Source organism: Nomascus leucogenys, chromosome 2, assembly GCF_006542625.1.
Source record: "Nomascus leucogenys isolate Asia chromosome 2, Asia_NLE_v1, whole genome shotgun sequence".
NCBI classification, from domain to species: Eukaryota; Metazoa; Chordata; class Mammalia; order Primates; family Hylobatidae; genus Nomascus; species Nomascus leucogenys.
In genome coordinates this window covers 30,332,949-30,352,968 of record NC_044382.1, presented here as the reverse complement: position 1 = coordinate 30,352,968, position 20,020 = coordinate 30,332,949, and the positions used below count along the sequence as shown (strand labels likewise).

Below are 20,020 nucleotides of genomic sequence, written 5' to 3'. Positions count from 1 at the left end.
TCAGCTCACCCACGGTGCACTCCACCCACTGTCCTGCACCCACTGTCCGGCACTCCCCAGTGAGATGAACCTGCTACCTCAGTTGGAAATGCAGAAATCACCTGTCTTCTGTGTCACTCATGCTGGGAGCTGTAGACTGGAGCTGTTCCTATTTGGCTATCTTGGCTCCACCCTCTAGAGGAATGAATTTTTAAAATGTGATATACACAATGGAATATTATTCAGCCTTAAAAGATGGATATTCTGTCATTTGTGACAGCATGGATGAAACTAGAAGATATTATGCTAGGTGCAATAAACCAAGCACAGAAAGACAAATAAATACTACGTGATCTCACTTATATGTGGAATCTAAAAGAGTCAAACTCATAGTAGGAGAGAGTAGAATGGTGGCTACCAGAAGCTATGAGTTGGGAAGTGGAGAGGGAAGGAGAAGACACTGGCCAAAGGGTGCAAAGTTTCAATTAGAAAAGAGGAATTTGTTTTGGTGATCTATTGCACAGCATAATGAGTACAGCTAATAATAACACATTCTATATTTCAACATCGCTAAAAAAGTGGATTTTAAATGTTCTCCAAAAAAAAGATAAGTATTTGAAGTGATTGATACATTAGTTAACCAGATTTGATCATTCCACAATGTATACATCCATCAAAACATCACATTGTACTCCATAAATGTATACAATTATTATTTGTCAATTAAAAATAAAACTATATTTCAAAAAATCAATTCACCATAAAATAATTTATTTTGGGACTATCTATTATAGTCTCTATTATACTGTTTTGATTACTATAGCTTTGTAGTAAATTTTAATATTGGAAAATGTGAGTTTCTTTCTCAGATAGGCAACTGAGATTTTGATAGGGATTATGTTGAATCTGTAGCTCAATTTGAGGACTATGACCATTATAACAATAGCACATCTTGCTCTTTGGGGTCAGTTTTCTATAAAGGCATTGATGGCAAATGGCACAGATGGCAAAATTTGAATGTGACCTTAGGGTAAAGAGTACATATGAAGTTCTTTGGTCTATTCTTGCAATAGTAAATTCAAAAGAAAAAGTTATAAAATTAAAAATGTGTTCTTCCTGACTGTCATGTAAAGTAGGTACTAGTAATGTGATAAATCTGTTTCTATGAAGGAGGTCAACCTCCAAAACAGCAACCTCAAAGCACAGCAGTTACTTCAGAATGTTAAATGCCAAAGAGAATCTGAGGGGATTTGTCACACAGGCTGAGTTGTTCAGTAAATTCTCAAGTAAACCGTGAGGCTGTGTTCACTTACCCCATTCCCAACACAAACTTATTACAAATTAAGTTGTTTAATCTGAAACCTTGGAAATGTGATTTAACCTGAGACTCATTTACCTTCTGTAAAATGGAAGTAAATAGCAATACCAATAGGTTTTTCTAGGATCTGTGCTAGACGAGCATTCACGACAGATAAAGTGGGGGACATTTGGAAGACTATAATTGGAAAAGTGGTGCAAAAGCAGTAGTACATAATGGGAACTCAAGTTCACCAGGCTTTTTGAAATATTTCTCAAGAACAAAATATCAGTGTTAAACAGGCTTTCTCCCTCTTTTTCAGTATCTGTAATTTTATTGTACTCTCCTCAGAAAATACCATGGACTATTCTAAAGTTCCACTAAAGTGAAGAGCTGCACTCACCATAGAGGGAAAAGTGGGACTGACAATGAGGCTGCTAAATAACTCACACTAAATTGGATTTTTCTACTTGCTCTCTGAGATGCTCCCTGACAAGTCAGAGAGTAAAGGTCATCTTCTCTCAGTGTCAAGGAATTATACCCACTTCAAGTCAGAAATGGGACATTAGAGATCATCTTTACCTCACCTGGGAAACTTATACAGTAATTTTTTTTTTTAATTTAAAGATGAGTCTTAAATAAGGTTCCCAAATAATGAGTTGGTAGCATTTAAAAATTTTTCATATTTTGCCTCATAATGACAAAAACTTTATCACAGTCGGGATTCTGAAATTTGGGAACTTCTCATCTGGATTAGTGATCTTCTCATTACTCCAAGTAGCCAAGAGGACTCCATGAGCATGATCCAGGGGTCATTGTGGAAAGAGGGGTACAAGGAAACCAGGCTGCCACATTCCCACATTCCCACTTCATCTAACAGCACACTTCTTTTATCTGTTTAATACGTCATGTTTTTACACAGCATTTTCCAACTCTACTGATGCAGGACAGGCAAGACCCAAAATTGCGGCTTAGCCAGGGAGGGTTCTTGGTTTCGTACAGGAAAGAATTCAAGGGCAAGCTGATGGTGTTATACAGCATCTTTTACTGAAGTGGCAGTATACAGCAGCAGCACAGCTACTGTTCCTTGCTGAGTTAAACGGGGCTAGCCCATAGCCAGTGTGCCCAGAGTAGCAGCTCAGAGGCAGTTCTGCACTCATATTTTACCCACTTTTAATTATACGCAAATTCAGGGACAGCTTATGCAGAAATTCCTAGGATGAAGGTGGTAACTAAAGGGTTGTCAGGTCATTGCCACGGAAAGGGGCAGTAATGTCTGGGTGTTGCCATGGCAATGGTAAACTGACATGGCATACTGTGAGGCATGTCTTATGGAGAAGTCCTTATGCTCCGGACCTGTTTTGGCTAGTTCCCAATTTGTTCCAGTGTCCAGGCTCTGCCTCAGGAGTCTAGTCCCACCTCTTTCCTGACTACTACTTACTTTTATGACCTTGAAAAACTTACTCCTCTGTACCTCACTTCATTCATTTTTAAATTCTTGATTGTAATAATACTTGTCTCATTAACTTGTTTTGAAATTTAAATGAGTTAATATACTTACAGCAGTTACAATAGTACCTGAGGCATAATATGTGCTCAGTAAGTATGCTTACTGTTATTGCTATTATCATCACCTTTGCAGGGTGATTCCTTTAATTCTAATATAATAGAATTATTATAATAGGAAAGAGAGATTGGGCTCAACTCTGGACACAACAGGGACAAGTGGGGATTTATAGCCAAGAAGAAGAATGAGGGGGTCAGTGGATAGAAAACTACTTAATAGAAGACATTAAGGGTAGGGGGGGATTCTTGATAAAAGGACCTAATAGGATTCTTGCTAAAGGCAGGCTAAGCAATTATATGTCAGAGGTGGAGGATAAGGAACTTTATCAGATATCAAGGGTGATCAGATATCAAGAGTGGGGGGGATGATTATGATTTAGTAGGATTCTTTACTAAAACTAAATTTAGTAAGTTCTTTACTAAACTGGGAGCTGGGGAGGCCAGAAGACAAAACGAGGGCCAATACTAAGGCCTAGTCAAGAAAAGGGTCCAGAGGACCTTAAATAAGTTTGATCAGGAAGAGTCTTTCGGTTGGGCACCAAGGCTCACGCCTGTAATTGCAGCACTTTGGGAGGCCAAGGCAGGCAGATCACTTGAGGTCAGGAGTTCAAGACCAGCCTGGCCAATGTGGTGAAATCTGGTCTCTATTAAAAACGCAAAAATTAGCCAGGTGTGGTGGCATGCTCCTGTAATCCCAGCTCCTTGGGAGGCTGAGTCAGGAAAATCCCTTGAACACAGAAGGCAGAGGTTGCAGTGAGCTGAGATCATGCCACTGCACTCCAGCCTAGCTGATAAAGCAAGACTCTATCTCCAAAAAAAAAAGAAGACAGTCTCTCTCAAACTACATGAGAGCAGTCACAGTTTTTCATGGACTGTGGCATATTCAAGATAATTTACAGTCTCTAAGACAGAGTAAATGCTCATTAATATTTATGAGATGATCAAATGAAGATTAAAAAAGCCAAGGCTTATAGCGGATAAATAGCTTGCACAAGGTCACATAGAGAGTGGTGTAGCTGGCAATTAGTTCAGGTGTGCAAGATTCCCAAAGTTTCAGCTCGCAGAGATAGTATGATGATCTTGTCCCCAGATCATACCAGAATAAGTTCCAGCTATCTCTTTACTTTTGAAGGGAAATAAATGTGAATTTCAGCCTTAGATACTAATACTTCCATTAGTAGTATAAAGTGTCCTCCAATTCTACCCACAAAACCTGCAAGAGCTTCTTCCAGAGTTTTCTCATAGAGTCACTCTATCTGAAAACTAGCACATTCCAAAATCAGCACTTTTGTAGCCTTTATTAAAGAATTCAAATGACTCATGGTTTAATTAAGGAACAATTAAAACTTATTAAACCATGGCCAAAAGATTGGTGGCTTGTCTATTGCAAGTTATTGTATGAAATGAAAAATGCCACTAATTATGTACATAATTGTAGTTCAAAGCAAAGTTACCATCTCATTCTTCATCCATCAGCCTGGGTTTGGGGACTAGCTATTAAAATGGCATGTGCAATTAGCTGTCTTTCACAAGAAAAGAATCCCCATGGCTCACAGACATTTCTGACCTCTTTCTGGAGTTGTACTACTTAGAAATTGCTATTTCACAATTAAGGCAGGAATTCTTGAAAATATATAAGGCAGGATCCAAGTGAGCTGGACAGACACCAGGTCACTTCTTTTCCCCACATCTGACTGCCTTGGCCACTTCAGTACTATGAGAGCAACAGCCATTGTCCTACTCTTGGCTCTGACACTTGCAACCATGTTCAGTGAGTATCTCTAATAATACTGCCCCTGCCCTTGTACTAATAGCTCATGCAGTCTTCTGCCTATGTAATTCTGGGATATATGTAATTCATCACATAAATAATAAGGGAAACTTTTTAAAATGCATCTTTTGCCTCAACCAACAAATCACTAAATCACATCACCTCAGGGGTAGAGTGGATGTTAACAGTCAGCTAAAGTCAAATGCTTATTCATGAGAATACTTTGTGTAATTTTTTAGGGAGATGATCATCCAGACTCTGCTTTGACTTGATGTCACCATTTACAGGGAACTCATTTATTCATAAAACATTACAATCAATTGTTTGGCACCATGGGCTATTCTTCTATTATTGAGTTAAAATTGGCCTCCCTAGAATTTTCAACCACTGTTCCAACATCTATCATCTACCCCTGTCCACAATAGCAGATCTCCCTAAATATGACTCACTTACTTCTTCTGTCTCTACTGAGCTCTGGTTATGAGGCAGAAAATATTAAGACAAACTTCTCATTCATCGTGGCATCTTTTCCATTTCTTTGACTAGATTCCACTTCCACTCCAAAAAAGAAAAAAATTTAAAGATACGTGTGATGAGCTTCAACCTTTGATACAATGCTGATACACAGTTGTGAAGAGAGACTTACATTTTTATGACAGGCTGAAAGCTAAAGCATAAATCAAAGATTATTTTTCTAGTAAGATTAGGTTCTTCCAGAGTTTAATATTGTCTTGTCTTTGTTTTTCTTCCAGGTATAGAATGTGCCAAGCAGACGAAACAGATGGTCAGTACACCCATCCTACTTTTACGTAATTTTAAAGTCAGTATCAGTAAGGAAATATTTGATACTACATAGTAATTAAATTTCTATATGTTTGAATATTTACTTTATGTGTATCAAAACTGGTTTTATTTCAAAAATTGTCGGCAGATCTTTCTAAAATGGAGAAAGTAGAACAAGGTGGTGAGACACTAGCAACAAAGTTAGAAAGGCCTGGTCTTTAATTCCACCTTTTTGATCACGTGGCCATGGGCAACATACTTATAACATTATTCCAAGACTTGAAGCCATAGTATTTGAAAAGAGCTTAGCACAGTGCCTGGCACAAAGTGAAACTCAATAAGGGCAAGTCATGATTCTTATGATGTTTAAATGGGTCACAAATATCTTTGTTCTCTGTCTTAGAAAATAAGGATTTAATTTAGCCTTCCATTCATGACTCAGGTTAGAGTAATGAGTATTGTTGAAAAAATCTAGGTGTGGTAGTAAAAATCTTATTTGGTACTTAATTTGAGTTCCACTCTAAACTCTGTTGCTTATTAACTGTGTGACACTGGGGCCTGGGAAATTTATTTTATGTCTTTTGAGACTTTTGTTTTACCTATTAAAGACAATAATAGGGTTAAGGATACAAATTTTGGAGTCAGATGGGCCTGAGTTCAAGCCATCCTTCATGATTTAGTAGCTGTGAGAGGATGTAAAGGATTACTGAAAGTTACGAGCTTGGTAGTTTCCCATCACATTTTTGAGTATCACATAAACTCTCTCCCTGGGATTTGAGCAGGCAAGAAGAGGAAGTGAAATCATGCTGGCATATACTTACCATCAGGCACTGCTGTTTCTATTTTGCTGCACTAGCCTCTAAGGTCCTCCTGCCATTATGCCATGCATACCTATCTTTGCATCAGCTCCACTAACCTTAGCCCGAAAACAGGAGGTGTACGGAAGCTAATGAATGAATGAATTAATTAATTAATGAAGCATATCTGGAGGGAAAGAAGAATTCAACTTTGAGTATATTCCAAGCTATTCAAGTAGAGATACTTAACAATTAATAAAATATCATGCCTAGACCTCTCAGACAAAACAAGCTGGAGATGCAGTCTTTTGTATACAGCTGGAGTTTGTGTAGACCCGAAAGAGAAATCAAAAGATAAAAAATTGTGCCTATTATTCATTCAATATTTTCCATGCAATGTAGTGCTAAGCATTGTACACATATCCTTTCATTTACATACTTTTTACTTCCACCCTACAATGTAGTTATTATCTTTATTTTACAGGTAAAGAAACTAAAGTTTAAAGAGGTAAAATAATTTTTACAGGGTCACATAAGATTTGCATTCAGATGTGTTTGACTTTACTCTATATGCTCTTCTATATGCTCATAGATTTTTTTAAAAATATGAAAAACTTTTCTTGGGAATTGCCTACCTACTTCCACAGGCTTTGCTCTAGGAATTTAGAACACTGGTTCCCAACTACAATATTAAGATACATTCATCTGTGTGCCAGTGAAGTATATAACAAGTAAATTGTTACCAATAATTAGTAGTAAAAATCTGTCAATAATGTACTGGTCATTAAAATGATAGTAGTTATCCCTATATTTCACACTTGCATTCATATTGAGCTTTTTCAGTGAAAGACAGAAATAGTAGGATAATTCCTACAGAAAATATATGACACTTCTGAGTATTCCCATGAGAATGGTTGCATTTGAGAATATGCCATGTATTTTAAGAACTGACACATCAACCAGTATAGTGAGAAAAAAAATCTATTTTTACATTAAGCTATGATTTGGGAACCAACTATGGTAAAGATGTTTATCAGTCATGATTTTATATCTGACATAAAACATCTTTACATTTGAAATGTCTTGAAGGGGGTAAATGAGAACCAACAATTGTAATAAGAAACATGCATTGAGAGCCCTCTGAGCTTGCTTGGAAAATCCTAAATCCTGATAATAAAGATTTGGTTGAAAGAGTTGAAGGTTTTTAATATGTTTTTTCAGGTTGACTGCAGTCATTATAAAAAGCTACCACCAGGACAACAGAGATTTTGTCATCACATGTATGATCCAATTTGTGGATCTGATGGCAAAACTTATAAAAATGATTGTTTCTTCTGTTCTCAAGTTAAGTAAGTATCAAAATGTTTTCTTTTTCATATTTAAGGTAAAAGTATATATTAAGACAAATTAGAAGGTGTGATGTAGGGCCTAAGGAATATGTGAATCATATCATATTGTCTCTAACAAACAGAACCTTCCAGTTGGTAGAATTTGGGAGTCCCTGATATCACAATATCTCCACATATTCTAGAAGTAAGAGTGAATCAGAGAATTCTAAAATCTCCAAGTTGAAAGGAAATATATGGTCATCTAGTTCAACTTCCACTTGATAATCTATTGCTTAAACTTCCTCTACAGAAAAGTTACCAAGTAGTCTCACAGTCCATCTGGATTATTTCCAGGGATAAGGAATATCCTCCCTCCTAAGCATCCCATCCACATCTGGTAGAATGAGCCATGTTTTTGTTCAGCTTTAGCAACTAGGCTTGGATATGTTAGAGCCCCCTAATGCCTGGTACAACAGGGGATAATATCTGCAAAATCTGAAGAACTTCTTCTGTTTCAGAGTATTATATCTCAACAGAATATATGTTGGTGTTATAGTAAAAATTACACTTAAAAAATCAAGTAGCCAAAAGTAGTTTAAAGATTATAAACTAATCATCTCCAAGATATATTAACATTAGTTCAAAAATTATAAAATAATGAATGACATACTGGAATGTATAAAAACATATGGGTCATTTTAAATATTTTCAAAAATATAGATGAAATACAAATGAGCATCTAACATATGCGGCATATTGTTCTGGTTCTTTTTTTAATAAAAGAAAAACAACAATTTTTGTGAAAAGAGACTCCTAAGTGTGTGTTTCCCTTAAATTAAAAAAAAAATTAAAACGTTTTCAGGGATATAAATTGTGATGTATTTGAGCATCATCCTTATGTAATCAGCACCAGTTTCAAAAATATTTCTAAATTGCAGTCACTCCTTTTAAAACATCAATAAGCGGGGAAACTTGAATACATTTTTAGGATTCATTAGTGAAGTTTGGATGCTAATGAAATGCCTATGGGCTCAGCATTTCTCATTTGTTGCTATATTCTCTCCACAGGAAAACTGACGGCAAACTTAAATTTGTACATTTTGGAAAATGTTAAATCTATCTTGTGAGTCCAAAATATCTTTTAATGCATCTATTCACAAGAGACACACTTCTGTTCCCATATTATCTATGCCACATTGCCTACTCATCACCATATGTAGATTTCTTTGTATAATAAAGCAGATATAAGGGAAATAAATGTGCACCTGACTCCTTTTTGGGGGGGAACTGAGTTGAATTTTCTAGACTTGTTTTTTACTTTTGGGTGCTGTCTAATAGATAATTTTAGGGAGAAAAAAAGGGCCAATCAAGACTAGCAATAGGAATTAGAAAATTAAAGGCCCTGAAGCTGATGCATTGTTCTTACCCAGGCTAGGAAAACACTCCATGTACATTACTCAGTTATTGAACATCCCTGAAATGTGAACAGATAAAGAGAGACCCTTCAGGCACTAGAATCAGAAAACACTGCTTTGCTAGATGTCTCTTGGGTTTAAGACACTGAGAATTGCTCTGGATTGGGACTGCTCTCCAACTGTTTCCTACCAGAGAATATGTTTGTAAAATGTGGCTGGTAAAAAAAATGGTTGGTAAAGTTGTGCAACTTCTCACATATTAGTTGACGTCTCTGATATTTTTCTTTCTTGAATGCTTGATCTCAGGTCTGAGACCTGAAATTTAGCTTATCCTACTATTATATCACAAGTTTCTTAAAGACCAGAGAATATGCCTTGTAAATCTTGGTAATCCATTTGTGTATATATTCAATCACAAATATCTATTAAGGCCTACTTTGTCAGTGTCAGTGTTCTGCCTTGGAGAATACAATGTTGAGTAGAGTAGATATGGTCTTGCCACCTTGGAGTTTATATTCTGTGAAGGAATTTCTTATGCTTGGTACAGCACCTTGCATAAAACTGATATAGAAACATGCTCAATAAATTGAATTGAAATTAAGCAACATTTTCATTAGATTATAACAGAGTCACCCATGAATTTAACATATGAAAACCTACCTATATACTATCTATAAAGAGGGAGAAAGAGAAAATGTAGTCAAGCCCTTTTTGAGCTATGATCTGGTCTTGCAACTTCATCACAGATTCAGGGAACAAGACTGTCTATCAGAATGACCCATGTTAACCTCCACAGAATTCAGGTACAATGGTGTTTGGTGTTTCTTTTCTTTTCTTTTCTATTTTACATTTTTTTTTAACTTTCAGAATGATGCAAGACCATCACTAACATTACTTAAAAACACTCTCTTTAAATTTGTTGATTGGAATTTAGAGAGGGAAAAAAAGTGCTCTTCAAAGAAACTCTTTAAAGGAATTAAAAATATTAACCTAGAATTTATTCATCCATCTTTTCACCAAATATTTATTAAATATTCACTCTGCCAGATGCTGCTAGAAATGAATCAGAGAGCAAATAAATATAAACATTAGTCTGTTTTTCATGGAGTTTTAAGTCTAGAGAGAAAGAATTATGTTAACAATATATCAATCTTTAATATACATATTTGAAAAAGCTAGACTTAGACTGGGTAATGAGGAAAGACTTCCCTGAGAAGGTAACTTATAAGCAGAAACCTGAAGGATGGATAGAAGTCAGTAAAAGAAAATGGTGGGCAAGAGCAGTGAGTTGGAGTTGGGAGAGGTTGGCCATGGGGTTGAGAAATGAGAAGCAGCCAGGCACAGTGGCTCATGCCTGTAATTCCAGCACTTTGGGAGGCCAAGGCAGGAGGATTGCTGGAGCCTAGAAGATAAAGACCAGCCTGGGCAACATGATGAAATGCCATCTTTACAAAAAACAGAGAAAATTAGCTGGTGTGGTAGTATATGTCTGTAGTTTCAGCTACTCGGGTGGCCGAGGCAGAAGAATCAATTGAGCCTGGGAAGCCCACTTGAGCCCGGGAGGTTGAGGCTGGATGTCAAGGCTGCAATGAGCTGAGATTGCACCCCTGCACTCTGGTCTGGGTGATGAAGTGAGACTCTGTCTCAATAATAATAATAATAATAAAAGGAAAAAGAAAAGAAAAGAAAGAGAGAAGCATCATTCCAAGCATTGTGAATACATGAGACTGCAATGTAGAAAGCCAGTATAAAGAGTTGTTGGCCAATTCATGTTTTCCAACCACTCTTCCTTGTTATCCTCTCTACCACCCACTTCCCACAATCCATTTTCTAACAGCCTTCAGAGTGATATTTCTAAACACAGACCTCATCATCCATTCCCCTGGTAAGGTTGCTTCAGTAAGTCTCACTGCTTACAGCCCCACCAATATCGGCCACCTCACTCTCCAAACTCATCTCTCTCCATTCCACAGTTTGCCCCAGACTGGTCACCACTCTCAGAACCTCCCATGCACTCTGAAATTTTGCACATGCTCATCCCTCTTTCTACAATTCTCTTTCCCACTTTTCCATCTTACCAATTTCCACATCATCTTTCAGCCTTAATGTCATTATCTTTAAAAAGCATCTCCTATGTATTTGGTCCTCCTAAATTAGCATACTTTATATTATTTTCACTTTAGCTCTGTAACCATCTATTTCCACTGGCATATTGCAGGCTTGCAGTTGGCATGCCATAGGTGTTCAATTAATACCTTATAAATTAACTAAGTTAAATTAAGATGAATTGAATTTGGCTTCTGTCAACAAGTAAGCAAGGAAACCATGATGTCTTTTCCCAGATAACTCTGAAGTCAGGTGTCTTCACTCCCGATCCAGCTCCAACATGAGAATATATATCTATTTGCATTCTGCATCAACCCAAACTCTGCTTCTTCAAGTTCCCTATGAAGAATCCACAAACATACAAACAATAGAGAGCAATAAATGCTTTTCTAGAGATTGTGGAGGAGTCATCAAAATGGCCATTACTTTGCACAGCCCACAGCCCAAGATTCCTTATTACATTCCTTTCATCTCTTGCAAAACCACCTTGTAAAATCCTTGTCATTTGTAACATGAAAAAAATTACCATAAAATTTTAAAGATATACAAATAAAATAAGATGAAAACAATTAAATAATTACCAAAACCTGTTGCTAGAACTGAAGCCTACACAAATTCTAAGAAATCTCACTTTATTTCATTTTTAATTAGCTCTTCCTCACATTTAAGCAAAGCACGCATTACTATATCCAATTAACCAGTCCTTGTAAAACAGGTAACTCACGTCTGTCAGAGAACAATTTTAAGCTGAAGTATTGACTTTGGAATGTTGATTAACAATAAGGGTGTAGATCAAGGAAATGGAATCCAGAGTTATAAATACGTTCCTTAACAAAACACATCCACATAGACACATTCTGAAAATATTTCAGAATTTCTTTTAAAAAGAACTCTAAATCCAAACACAGCAGTCAATATAAAATTAAGCTTTTTAAGAGCACCTGCTTAAAAATAGGAAAAAGGCTACTGGAGTTCTGCGAGATGCTTCTGGAGAGTTCAGGAAACTGGTGCATCACTCCCACTTGCCAGACTCGAAGTGATCCTTTCTAGGACATGAGGCATTTCATGCTCACAAACAGGTGTGGAGGTTAAAACAACTGAAGCCCCACCCAGCCAAGCCCTGCATGACTAATCAAAGAGTAAGCCTGGCTTTGGGTTTCTTTCTATCCTTGTGCCCAGTTTCTGAATCTTATTCTGCCTGCCCGTGAAACTCCTGGTGACTGCTGCATACCCAGCCTGAGCCCCTGACTCTGTAATGTGCCCAGGAGCCTAGTCCTCTGGTACTTTCCACCTCTAGGTTGTGCTCCTTGCTTCTCTCTTCTCCACTTTACTACTTCTAGAATGGCAGCCCACTGGCAAACACCCTTAAAACACTGGCCCCCCTACTTCTGTTTTGGCTGCCTGTCTGGGCTCCAATTGTTTCTTATACATCTCTGAGGCCCACTAATTGCTTGAACTACCATCTGTTTGCTGCCACACCCTTTAGATATTAACTTGTTCTCCCTGTCAAACTAAAATTATTTGTGAAGCCTGTAGAATATAATGGTTAAGAACTAAGGGGCTTTGGGCAGAGAAAGCCCTGGGGTCAAATTTAGGTTTGCCACTTCTAAGTAGCCTTGAGTTAGTGGCTTAATTTCTGAGTTTGGGTTCCTGCATTTCGAATGGAGACAATAACAGTTCCTTCCAGATTAGCATGAAGTAATATGTATACAGCACATAATATTGTGCCTGGCATGTAATTAGCTAACAAGAAATGGTAGATTTAAAATATAATAACAAAAATCTGTACTTGTAATAAGTTTGCCCCGTAAGCCTATGGGTGCTTCTAATTTAGGTTCTGGCACTTCCTAGTATTTTCTGCAACCCCACCCTATCACAACCACCACTCACACTTGACCCTATCCTGAGATACAGCACTGAGAGCCTCCTGTTAGAGTAGATAATCACAGGGACAGCCACAGAGGTCAGCAGAGCGGCTTGACTGCAATGAAATGAAGGCACAAACCTCCATTAGGGCTTCTAGAAGGACATTTAAAAAATTATCCTCAGTGTTTTTTAGAAATAAAATAAAAGTATATATAGATATCTTCTGGTTTCAAGCCCCTTAAGAGCAGGGAATTGGGTCTTGTTCATCCTTGTGTCTCAAATAAATATTCATCTCTTCTGCCTGACGCATAGTAGGCAACGCCTGACATACATATGTAATTTTTAAACTGTTAGGGTAAATGACATCAAAACAAACTCTACTGTGAGGGAAAACAACATCAAAACCAACTCTAGGATAAATATATTTAAAAACACATATGTAATATCCTAAGGGCACAAAGAGCCCCATAGTGAATTCTACATTGCCTGAAAATTACAAAAGAGACCAGTATTATTTAGCCAAGGCCAGAGAACAAAACCAACTGAATACCTCCACAGATGAAGAAATATTTCTAGAATCTGTGGTTGCATGAGTGTCCTTCCTAAAAGAGAGGAAGATGGAAATAGAATTAGAGGAGAGCTGGTAGCCTGAGCAGCAGTAAAGAATGGCAGCTGGAGGGGAGGCATACAGTTTAAAAGATAGAGCGAGCGCACGTGCTATTTTGTAAACTGAGTGATAAGACGTATGAGCATGTGTATTGTCATTATCATTATTATTTAAACTGTATGTTTATTATATACATTGTCTATATACAATATACGACAAAATAGAGAAAAGATTAGAAGGACAAGGAGAAAATAAGTAGGTGTTCTCAGGAATAAATTGGCCATGAATTTGAAAACATTTGCTTTGTGAAAAGCATCAATATATTTGCATTTAAGGTATTTTCTTAAAGACACCTTCTCTAACATCTTCAAGCCTCTTTGATCACAAGGACTTTTTTCCCTTAAGGGAATTACTTTTCTACTAAAATAGTATTAAGTTGACCAGGAAATCTGTCTACATAGGGGCCCACTTTACAGAGAATGTAATGCAGACTGGAGTAGGGCATTACGTTGCCTAACTGTGGTGAATATTTCCACTTTCTCTGTGACAGCTTCCATGAAGAGCAAAGCAAAGCATCAAGAGCATTTTCTGACAGAAACTTTTGGTCAAAGAAGACACCTTAAATACTGAACCAGTGATTCAGAAATCTAAAGATTTCTGGATATCACAGACCAATTACATTTTTTATAATTATTTATTGTAAAATAAAGCAAAAACCAAAATAGAAATTCTATTGGTTGCAAGACAAAAATCACCCACAATTTTTAGGAAACTATGTCATCATTTTAGCCCTTATCTATATAAAGGCACAAAATTCACATATTGGCAATAATATAATAAATAAAATGTTGTATTCCCTTTGGCTTAATGTTAAAATGCAAGAATACTTGCATTTTGGGTCTGTTTTTCCTTCCTCCCAAACAATAACCTCCTAAAATAACTGAAACAAGCAGTAAACATAATATTTATATAAAGTAACTACTGGAAGAGTAATAGTGGTATTTAACAACCACTGAGGAAGACCAGTGGTCATTAAATGGCATTCTAAGGAAATTTAGGAATTCCCAAGTATGCTGCAGCAGCTCAGTAAAGAAAAAGCAGGACCAACAAACTAGACTTCTCTACTCCAACTTCAATTCAGCGATGCATCTCTTTTATATATTTTTTATACTAGGTTATGGTTAGATTCCCAGCTTCACTACTGGCTAGCTGTATGAACTTGGGCAAGTGTTTAATTTCCGGGATTCAGTTTCCTCTTCAGTTACATAGGGATCCTGTTTGTGCCCACTTCATAGAATTTGTGTAAGCATTAAACAACTTCATGAATGAGAGTGCTTAGAATATTTATGGTACATAATTAGCATTCAACAAGTATTAGTATGACTGTTAAAAAGTACAAAATACTGATGGCTACAATCCTCACACTCAATGCAGGAATTGTCTCCATGGGATTCCTAACAGATATTCATGTAACTTCATGGATCCCTGGAGTGAGCAGGAGCTCATCATTTCTGGAGGCAGTAATTAATGAGGAATTTTACTACCAAAAGGTCATCAAGTTAAATTGACCATGTATTATTTACCCCCTCATGTGTCCTAAATGTAGCTCTTGGGGCCACAGAGAAAAAGTCTAGTTGAGAACACTTTCGGTATTTTTAAGATAGTTCTCGCATGCCTCCTGAGTTTACTAACATTCATTGAAGAGTATCTGATACCAGGTTCTTACTAAATGCTTTACATCATAATCTTATTTAAATCCCAAAATAACCTTATGAATACAGACCTTTTAATGTCACCAGCTTGGAAACTTCCTTGAAGACAGTGTTTATAACGTTTACTAGGGTATACCTAACACCTAATATAGTAATGAACACAGTAGGAGTTCAAAAAACCAAAAAACAAAAGTAATAAGTTAATGAATGAGTCCTCTTTTTTCTCAGTTGTGAAAAATGAGGTTCAGTGAAGACAGACTATGCTGTTCAAAACAAATAGGAAATGATGGAATTGTGATTGGCAAGCGCATTTACTGGGTCCAGAACCCAAGCTTTTAAACACTGCTGTACAGTGTTCCCTAGGCAACATCATAATTCCTATCCCCACAGCAGCTCATCTGAACAGATTCTGGCTGTTTTATTGATTTACAGGGAAATAAATGTTAAGTAAGCTCTCTGTAATCCAACCTTTTCAGGCTGTAGGTGCTATGTTCATTAGTGTCACAGAGTGCCTTCCAGCCCACGAACGCAAAAAGCCAGAGGAACTGCCAGTGGTCTTATTGTAAAGCCAAAGAATGGCTCTTTGAAAATGCCATTTTGCACAGTCAAAGCCAAAGGGCATAAATAAAGAATATTTTCTTAAAATCTTCATTCCTGGTAACTAAGTTATTCCCGAATGTTTGGCATAGTGAGAAGGGCAAATGTTGCCCTTCCTTTAGAAATGGCAGTTGATGATCACTAGCTAAGTATGCCCCTTGAGACTGAACACAATGGAGGTCTCTGGTTCTTGATGCATCAAAATATACGTGGCCTCTTAGAGTTAGCCATGTTTGGAGATATGGCAATCATGGTCAAAGCATCAGGGACAGTCCAGCTTCTGTACCATCTGATTCTTAAGATATACACATGGATCCTTATTCTAGTGCCTGAGAATGCTACTGATCTTCCCTCTAAGGAAACTTATATAAGCAACTTCCAACAGAGAACAGGTAGATTCACAGCAGGTGTTCAGTTAGCTCTCTCCCTATCTCCATTCATTGCACCACCAAATTCTACACTCTTAACAAAGTCATTCTCTGTTAAAGAACATGGGTTACTAGTTGATCCTTGTCAACCAAGATCAGTGAATGGATTCCTCTGCTTTATGACCAGTGTAGAACTTGACCTGACAGGGTTCCAGAAGAGGGATCTGGGTAGAGAACCAAGACAGCTGGTGATGAGAGCCTTACTGATCATTGCAGCAGACTCACATGAAAATGGTGCCATTGTAGAAAATGAGTTCTGAACCCAAGAATCTATTTTTAAGACTTATTTTAGAAATTCACTAGTTACGAGATTTTGAGCAAGTTATTTAGCTTCTCTAAGGGCCAGTTTCCTCCTCTAGAAAACGGAGATGATGGTAATATCCACCCCAGACTTATATGTGAGTCTAATAAGATAACAAAATATATGTGAACACAGTAAGAATTATTCATGTACCATTCAAATGTAACATAGCATTAATTTGGGTCATATTATGTAATAATATTCCACAGGAATTATTTCCAATGATTCATTATTTTAAACCTGTTCTAGTGCCATGATCTGGGAAACAGTCATTTCTTAATCAAGATGACACATCTAACTAGGACATAATTCAAGCCTTTAATGGGCTAGGTTAATAACAGCAGGTTACTTCTTTTGCCTCCACCTTTAGCCACTTTCAGCGTCATGGAAACAATAATCCCTCTTGATCCTACCACTTTGATTTATCTTCTGAACTGAGAATCTGAGTCCAAGAAATTCTAAGGTTCTTTCATCTCAAAAATGAGCAAGTCTATTTTGTTTTTGTTATGCATTTTTCTCTCTCCATCAAGAAATCACTGAATCACATTGTCTCAGGAGTGGAGCGGAGCATAAAGCTCATCTGCACTCCAGCCTGGGTGAAAAAGCGAGACTCCGTCTCAAAAAAAAAAAAAAAAAAAAAAAGCTCATCTAACCCAACTTCTTCCTGCATAATAAAGTTTCCTGTGGGATCCCTGAAGGTGATCACAATCCAATCTCTGCTTTGATGCAACAACTCTCTTGTCAAAAAAAAAAAAAAAAAAAAAAAAAAAAAAACCCAGCCCATTATTGACCCGTTTGTTTATAGAATATTCTTACTTCATTGAGTAGAAATCAACATTGATTCAACTCATCATCTATGACTGACACAAGATTTTAAAGGTTTAAAAATATATCATGCTTTTATCCATTCCATATTTATTGAGTACTAAATATGGTCTGGCATTATTTACTAAACTCATCTCTGATGATGATGATGGTCACTTTCCCAGGCCAAGGCCCTTTTTCCTGTATTCTATTCTCCCCTCAACCTCTCTAAAAGAGCAACCATCGCATTCCCACACTTGCTGAGTGAATCAACCCTGATAATTATTTTAATTCAAAGCCTTGAAGAGAACCCTATTTCAGTGGCACAGACTAATAACTGAAGCAAATAACCATATTTTTTTCAAAAAATGGTTTGTATTTTATTCTAGATGGAAAACATGTGTCCCAGAGAAAATGGTCATTCCACAACATGTAGTATATAATTATTATTTTTATGTAATCTAAAAGTTGGGATAAATTTTTCCATCTCAAAAATCAAAAGCCCTTTCATATATTTTTCAACATGCAAAATACATGATTTAGAGTCACCTATCAGAAATATATTTGATATGCCATATAATTTTGTTATGTAGCTAATATTTACCCATTTGAATATCAAAGCTGGTTTCACTGAAAGCATTTTAGATTCAAATCATTATTAAATGAAGTTAATAGAACATAGTAGCCATACATATACTGGCTTTAGAGTCAGGCAAAATTCTGTTGATTCCCAGTTTTGTCACTATGTGGCTAGAATAAATGACTTTTTCTGGACCTCAGTCTCCTCATTTACAAAATGAAAATAATTATAATACCTGCCTCATTGGATTGCTAGGAGCTTAAATGCCATAAGTCTTATAAAGAGCTCAACATAGCCCTTTGCACATTGTAAAAATTCTAGGAGGGCTCCCATGTTAGGCCATTCTTGCATTGCTATAAAGAAATACTTGAGACTGGGTAATTTATAAACAAAAGTAGTTTAATTGGCTCATGATTCTACAGCCTATATAGGAAGCATGGTGCTGGCATCTGCCTGGCTTCTGGTGAAGCCTCAGGGAGATTTCAGTCATGGTGGAAGGCAAAGCGGGAGCAGAAACATCACATGGTGAAAGTAGAAGTAAAGGACTGGCGGTGCCACACACTTTTAAAGGACCAGAACATGTGTCAACTCAGAGCAAGAGCTCACTTATCACTAAGAGCTCACTTATCACTAAGATGGCCCAAACCATTCTTGGGAGATCTGCCCCCATGATCCAAACACATCCCAGCAGGCTTCACCTCCAAGACTGGGTATTACATTTCAACAGGAGATTTGGGTGGGGACAAATATCCAAATTATAGCAACTACCTCGTATTATTACAAAATGGTCATATATGTCTTTACTTACCCATCAAGGGATGAAGAACATGATTTAGCCTTTCTATTTTGATTCATTGTGAAAATTGTTAATATATTTTAGACAATTCTCATATAAGGCAATAAAAACTTTCATTTAGCAGGCAAGCAATCTAAGCATCACACTTAGTTGTCTTTGAGACTGAGACTTGTAAGTAAAACAGTATAAAATAAGCATACAAATCAAGATTATTGACTTTAAAATCATAGGGTTGGTCTCAAGTAATAGGTTCATCAATTAACAGCTATATGATCCTGAAAATTTTACTTAACTTTTCTGTTTTGGTCTCCTTTTCTTTAGGAAAATTTATAGCATTTACCTCAAAGGATTGCAAGAGTTAAGCAGTAGCCACATGTAGGGTTTTCAGAGGGCTCCTGGTAGCCAGCCAGTGTTGGATGTCAGCTATCGCCATTTTGTTTTCCCAAGACGCATGCGTTCTGTAAAAGAAGTGGCAAAGGAGTGTTTGTGAAATGATGAGTAAGTTGGTTTTGAACAATAAGTAGGAGTTTTTTTCTAAGCAAGCAATGAGAGGCTGCAAATCGTAGGGATTAAAGTACTTTACCTCGATTTGGGAGCAGTGAGAATTTGACTGGAACTAAAATGAAGTATTTGTCTGAGGGTTGTGGGTACAGGTTTGGTAGTGGACTTAAGAGCTCTCCTAGGGCTATGAAGAGCCCTGAGGTAGCTTGGGGTAGTGAAGACCACTCCACAGTGTTGGGAAAGTCAGCCTCCATCTTGCAGCCACAGAACCCTATATAGTATTAATAGGGAGTTTCTAGCAGGCCTGTGCTTGAGAAAAATTTCTCTCCAGACAGAAGTAGTAAAAATAATGATAGAAAATACATATAGTCCTTTTTTACATGACAACTACTATTCCAAGTGCTTAATTCATATAAATGCATTTAATGTTCAAAACAACTATATGAGGTAGGTACTATTCCCCCATTTTACCTGTGGAAAAGGTCACATAAAGGTTAAGCAAGTTGCCCAAGTTTAGGTGAGATTTGAAACCAAAAATTTAGCAGCACAGTCTCTACTTTTAAACACTACACCATACTGCCTCTGCATAGTAGTGAGGCGAAGAGATGATGAGAAATAAAAAAAGAAAGGAGAGGAGAAGGCAGCTCTCTGCTGAGTTATGGAGGATGGAGGATGGGTAGAATAAGGAGAGAGAGCAAAGGAGAAAAGTTAGGAGACATTTGGAAATTATAATGTGGATCTAAATAAAATTAGTCAACAGGAGAAAAAAGCAGGGCATGGAAGATT

At 37.0% G+C, this 20,020-nt stretch overlaps 1 protein-coding gene and 1 long non-coding RNA gene across 2 annotated transcripts in view; one reads left to right on the top strand and one right to left on the bottom strand.

Moving 5' to 3' along the window:
- Window positions 1-19,188, bottom strand: part of LOC115837276 — a 101,349-nt gene extending 82,161 nt beyond the window's left edge. Inside the window, exon 1 of the long non-coding RNA XR_004032330.1 lies at window positions 19,074-19,188. This is a non-coding gene — a long non-coding RNA (uncharacterized LOC115837276). The remainder of the gene's footprint in view (window positions 1-19,073) is intronic.
- On the top strand, window positions 4,511-8,775 carry SPINK9 (serine peptidase inhibitor, Kazal type 9). Its single transcript, XM_003266610.2, has 4 exons — window positions 4,511-4,613; window positions 5,366-5,397; window positions 7,415-7,542; window positions 8,590-8,775. The coding sequence occupies exons 1-4, from the start codon at window positions 4,559-4,561 to the stop codon at window positions 8,633-8,635; spliced, it is 261 nt and encodes an 86-aa protein (XP_003266658.1). The 5' UTR covers window positions 4,511-4,558; the 3' UTR covers window positions 8,636-8,775.
- Window positions 19,189-20,020: the final 832 nt, after the last annotated feature.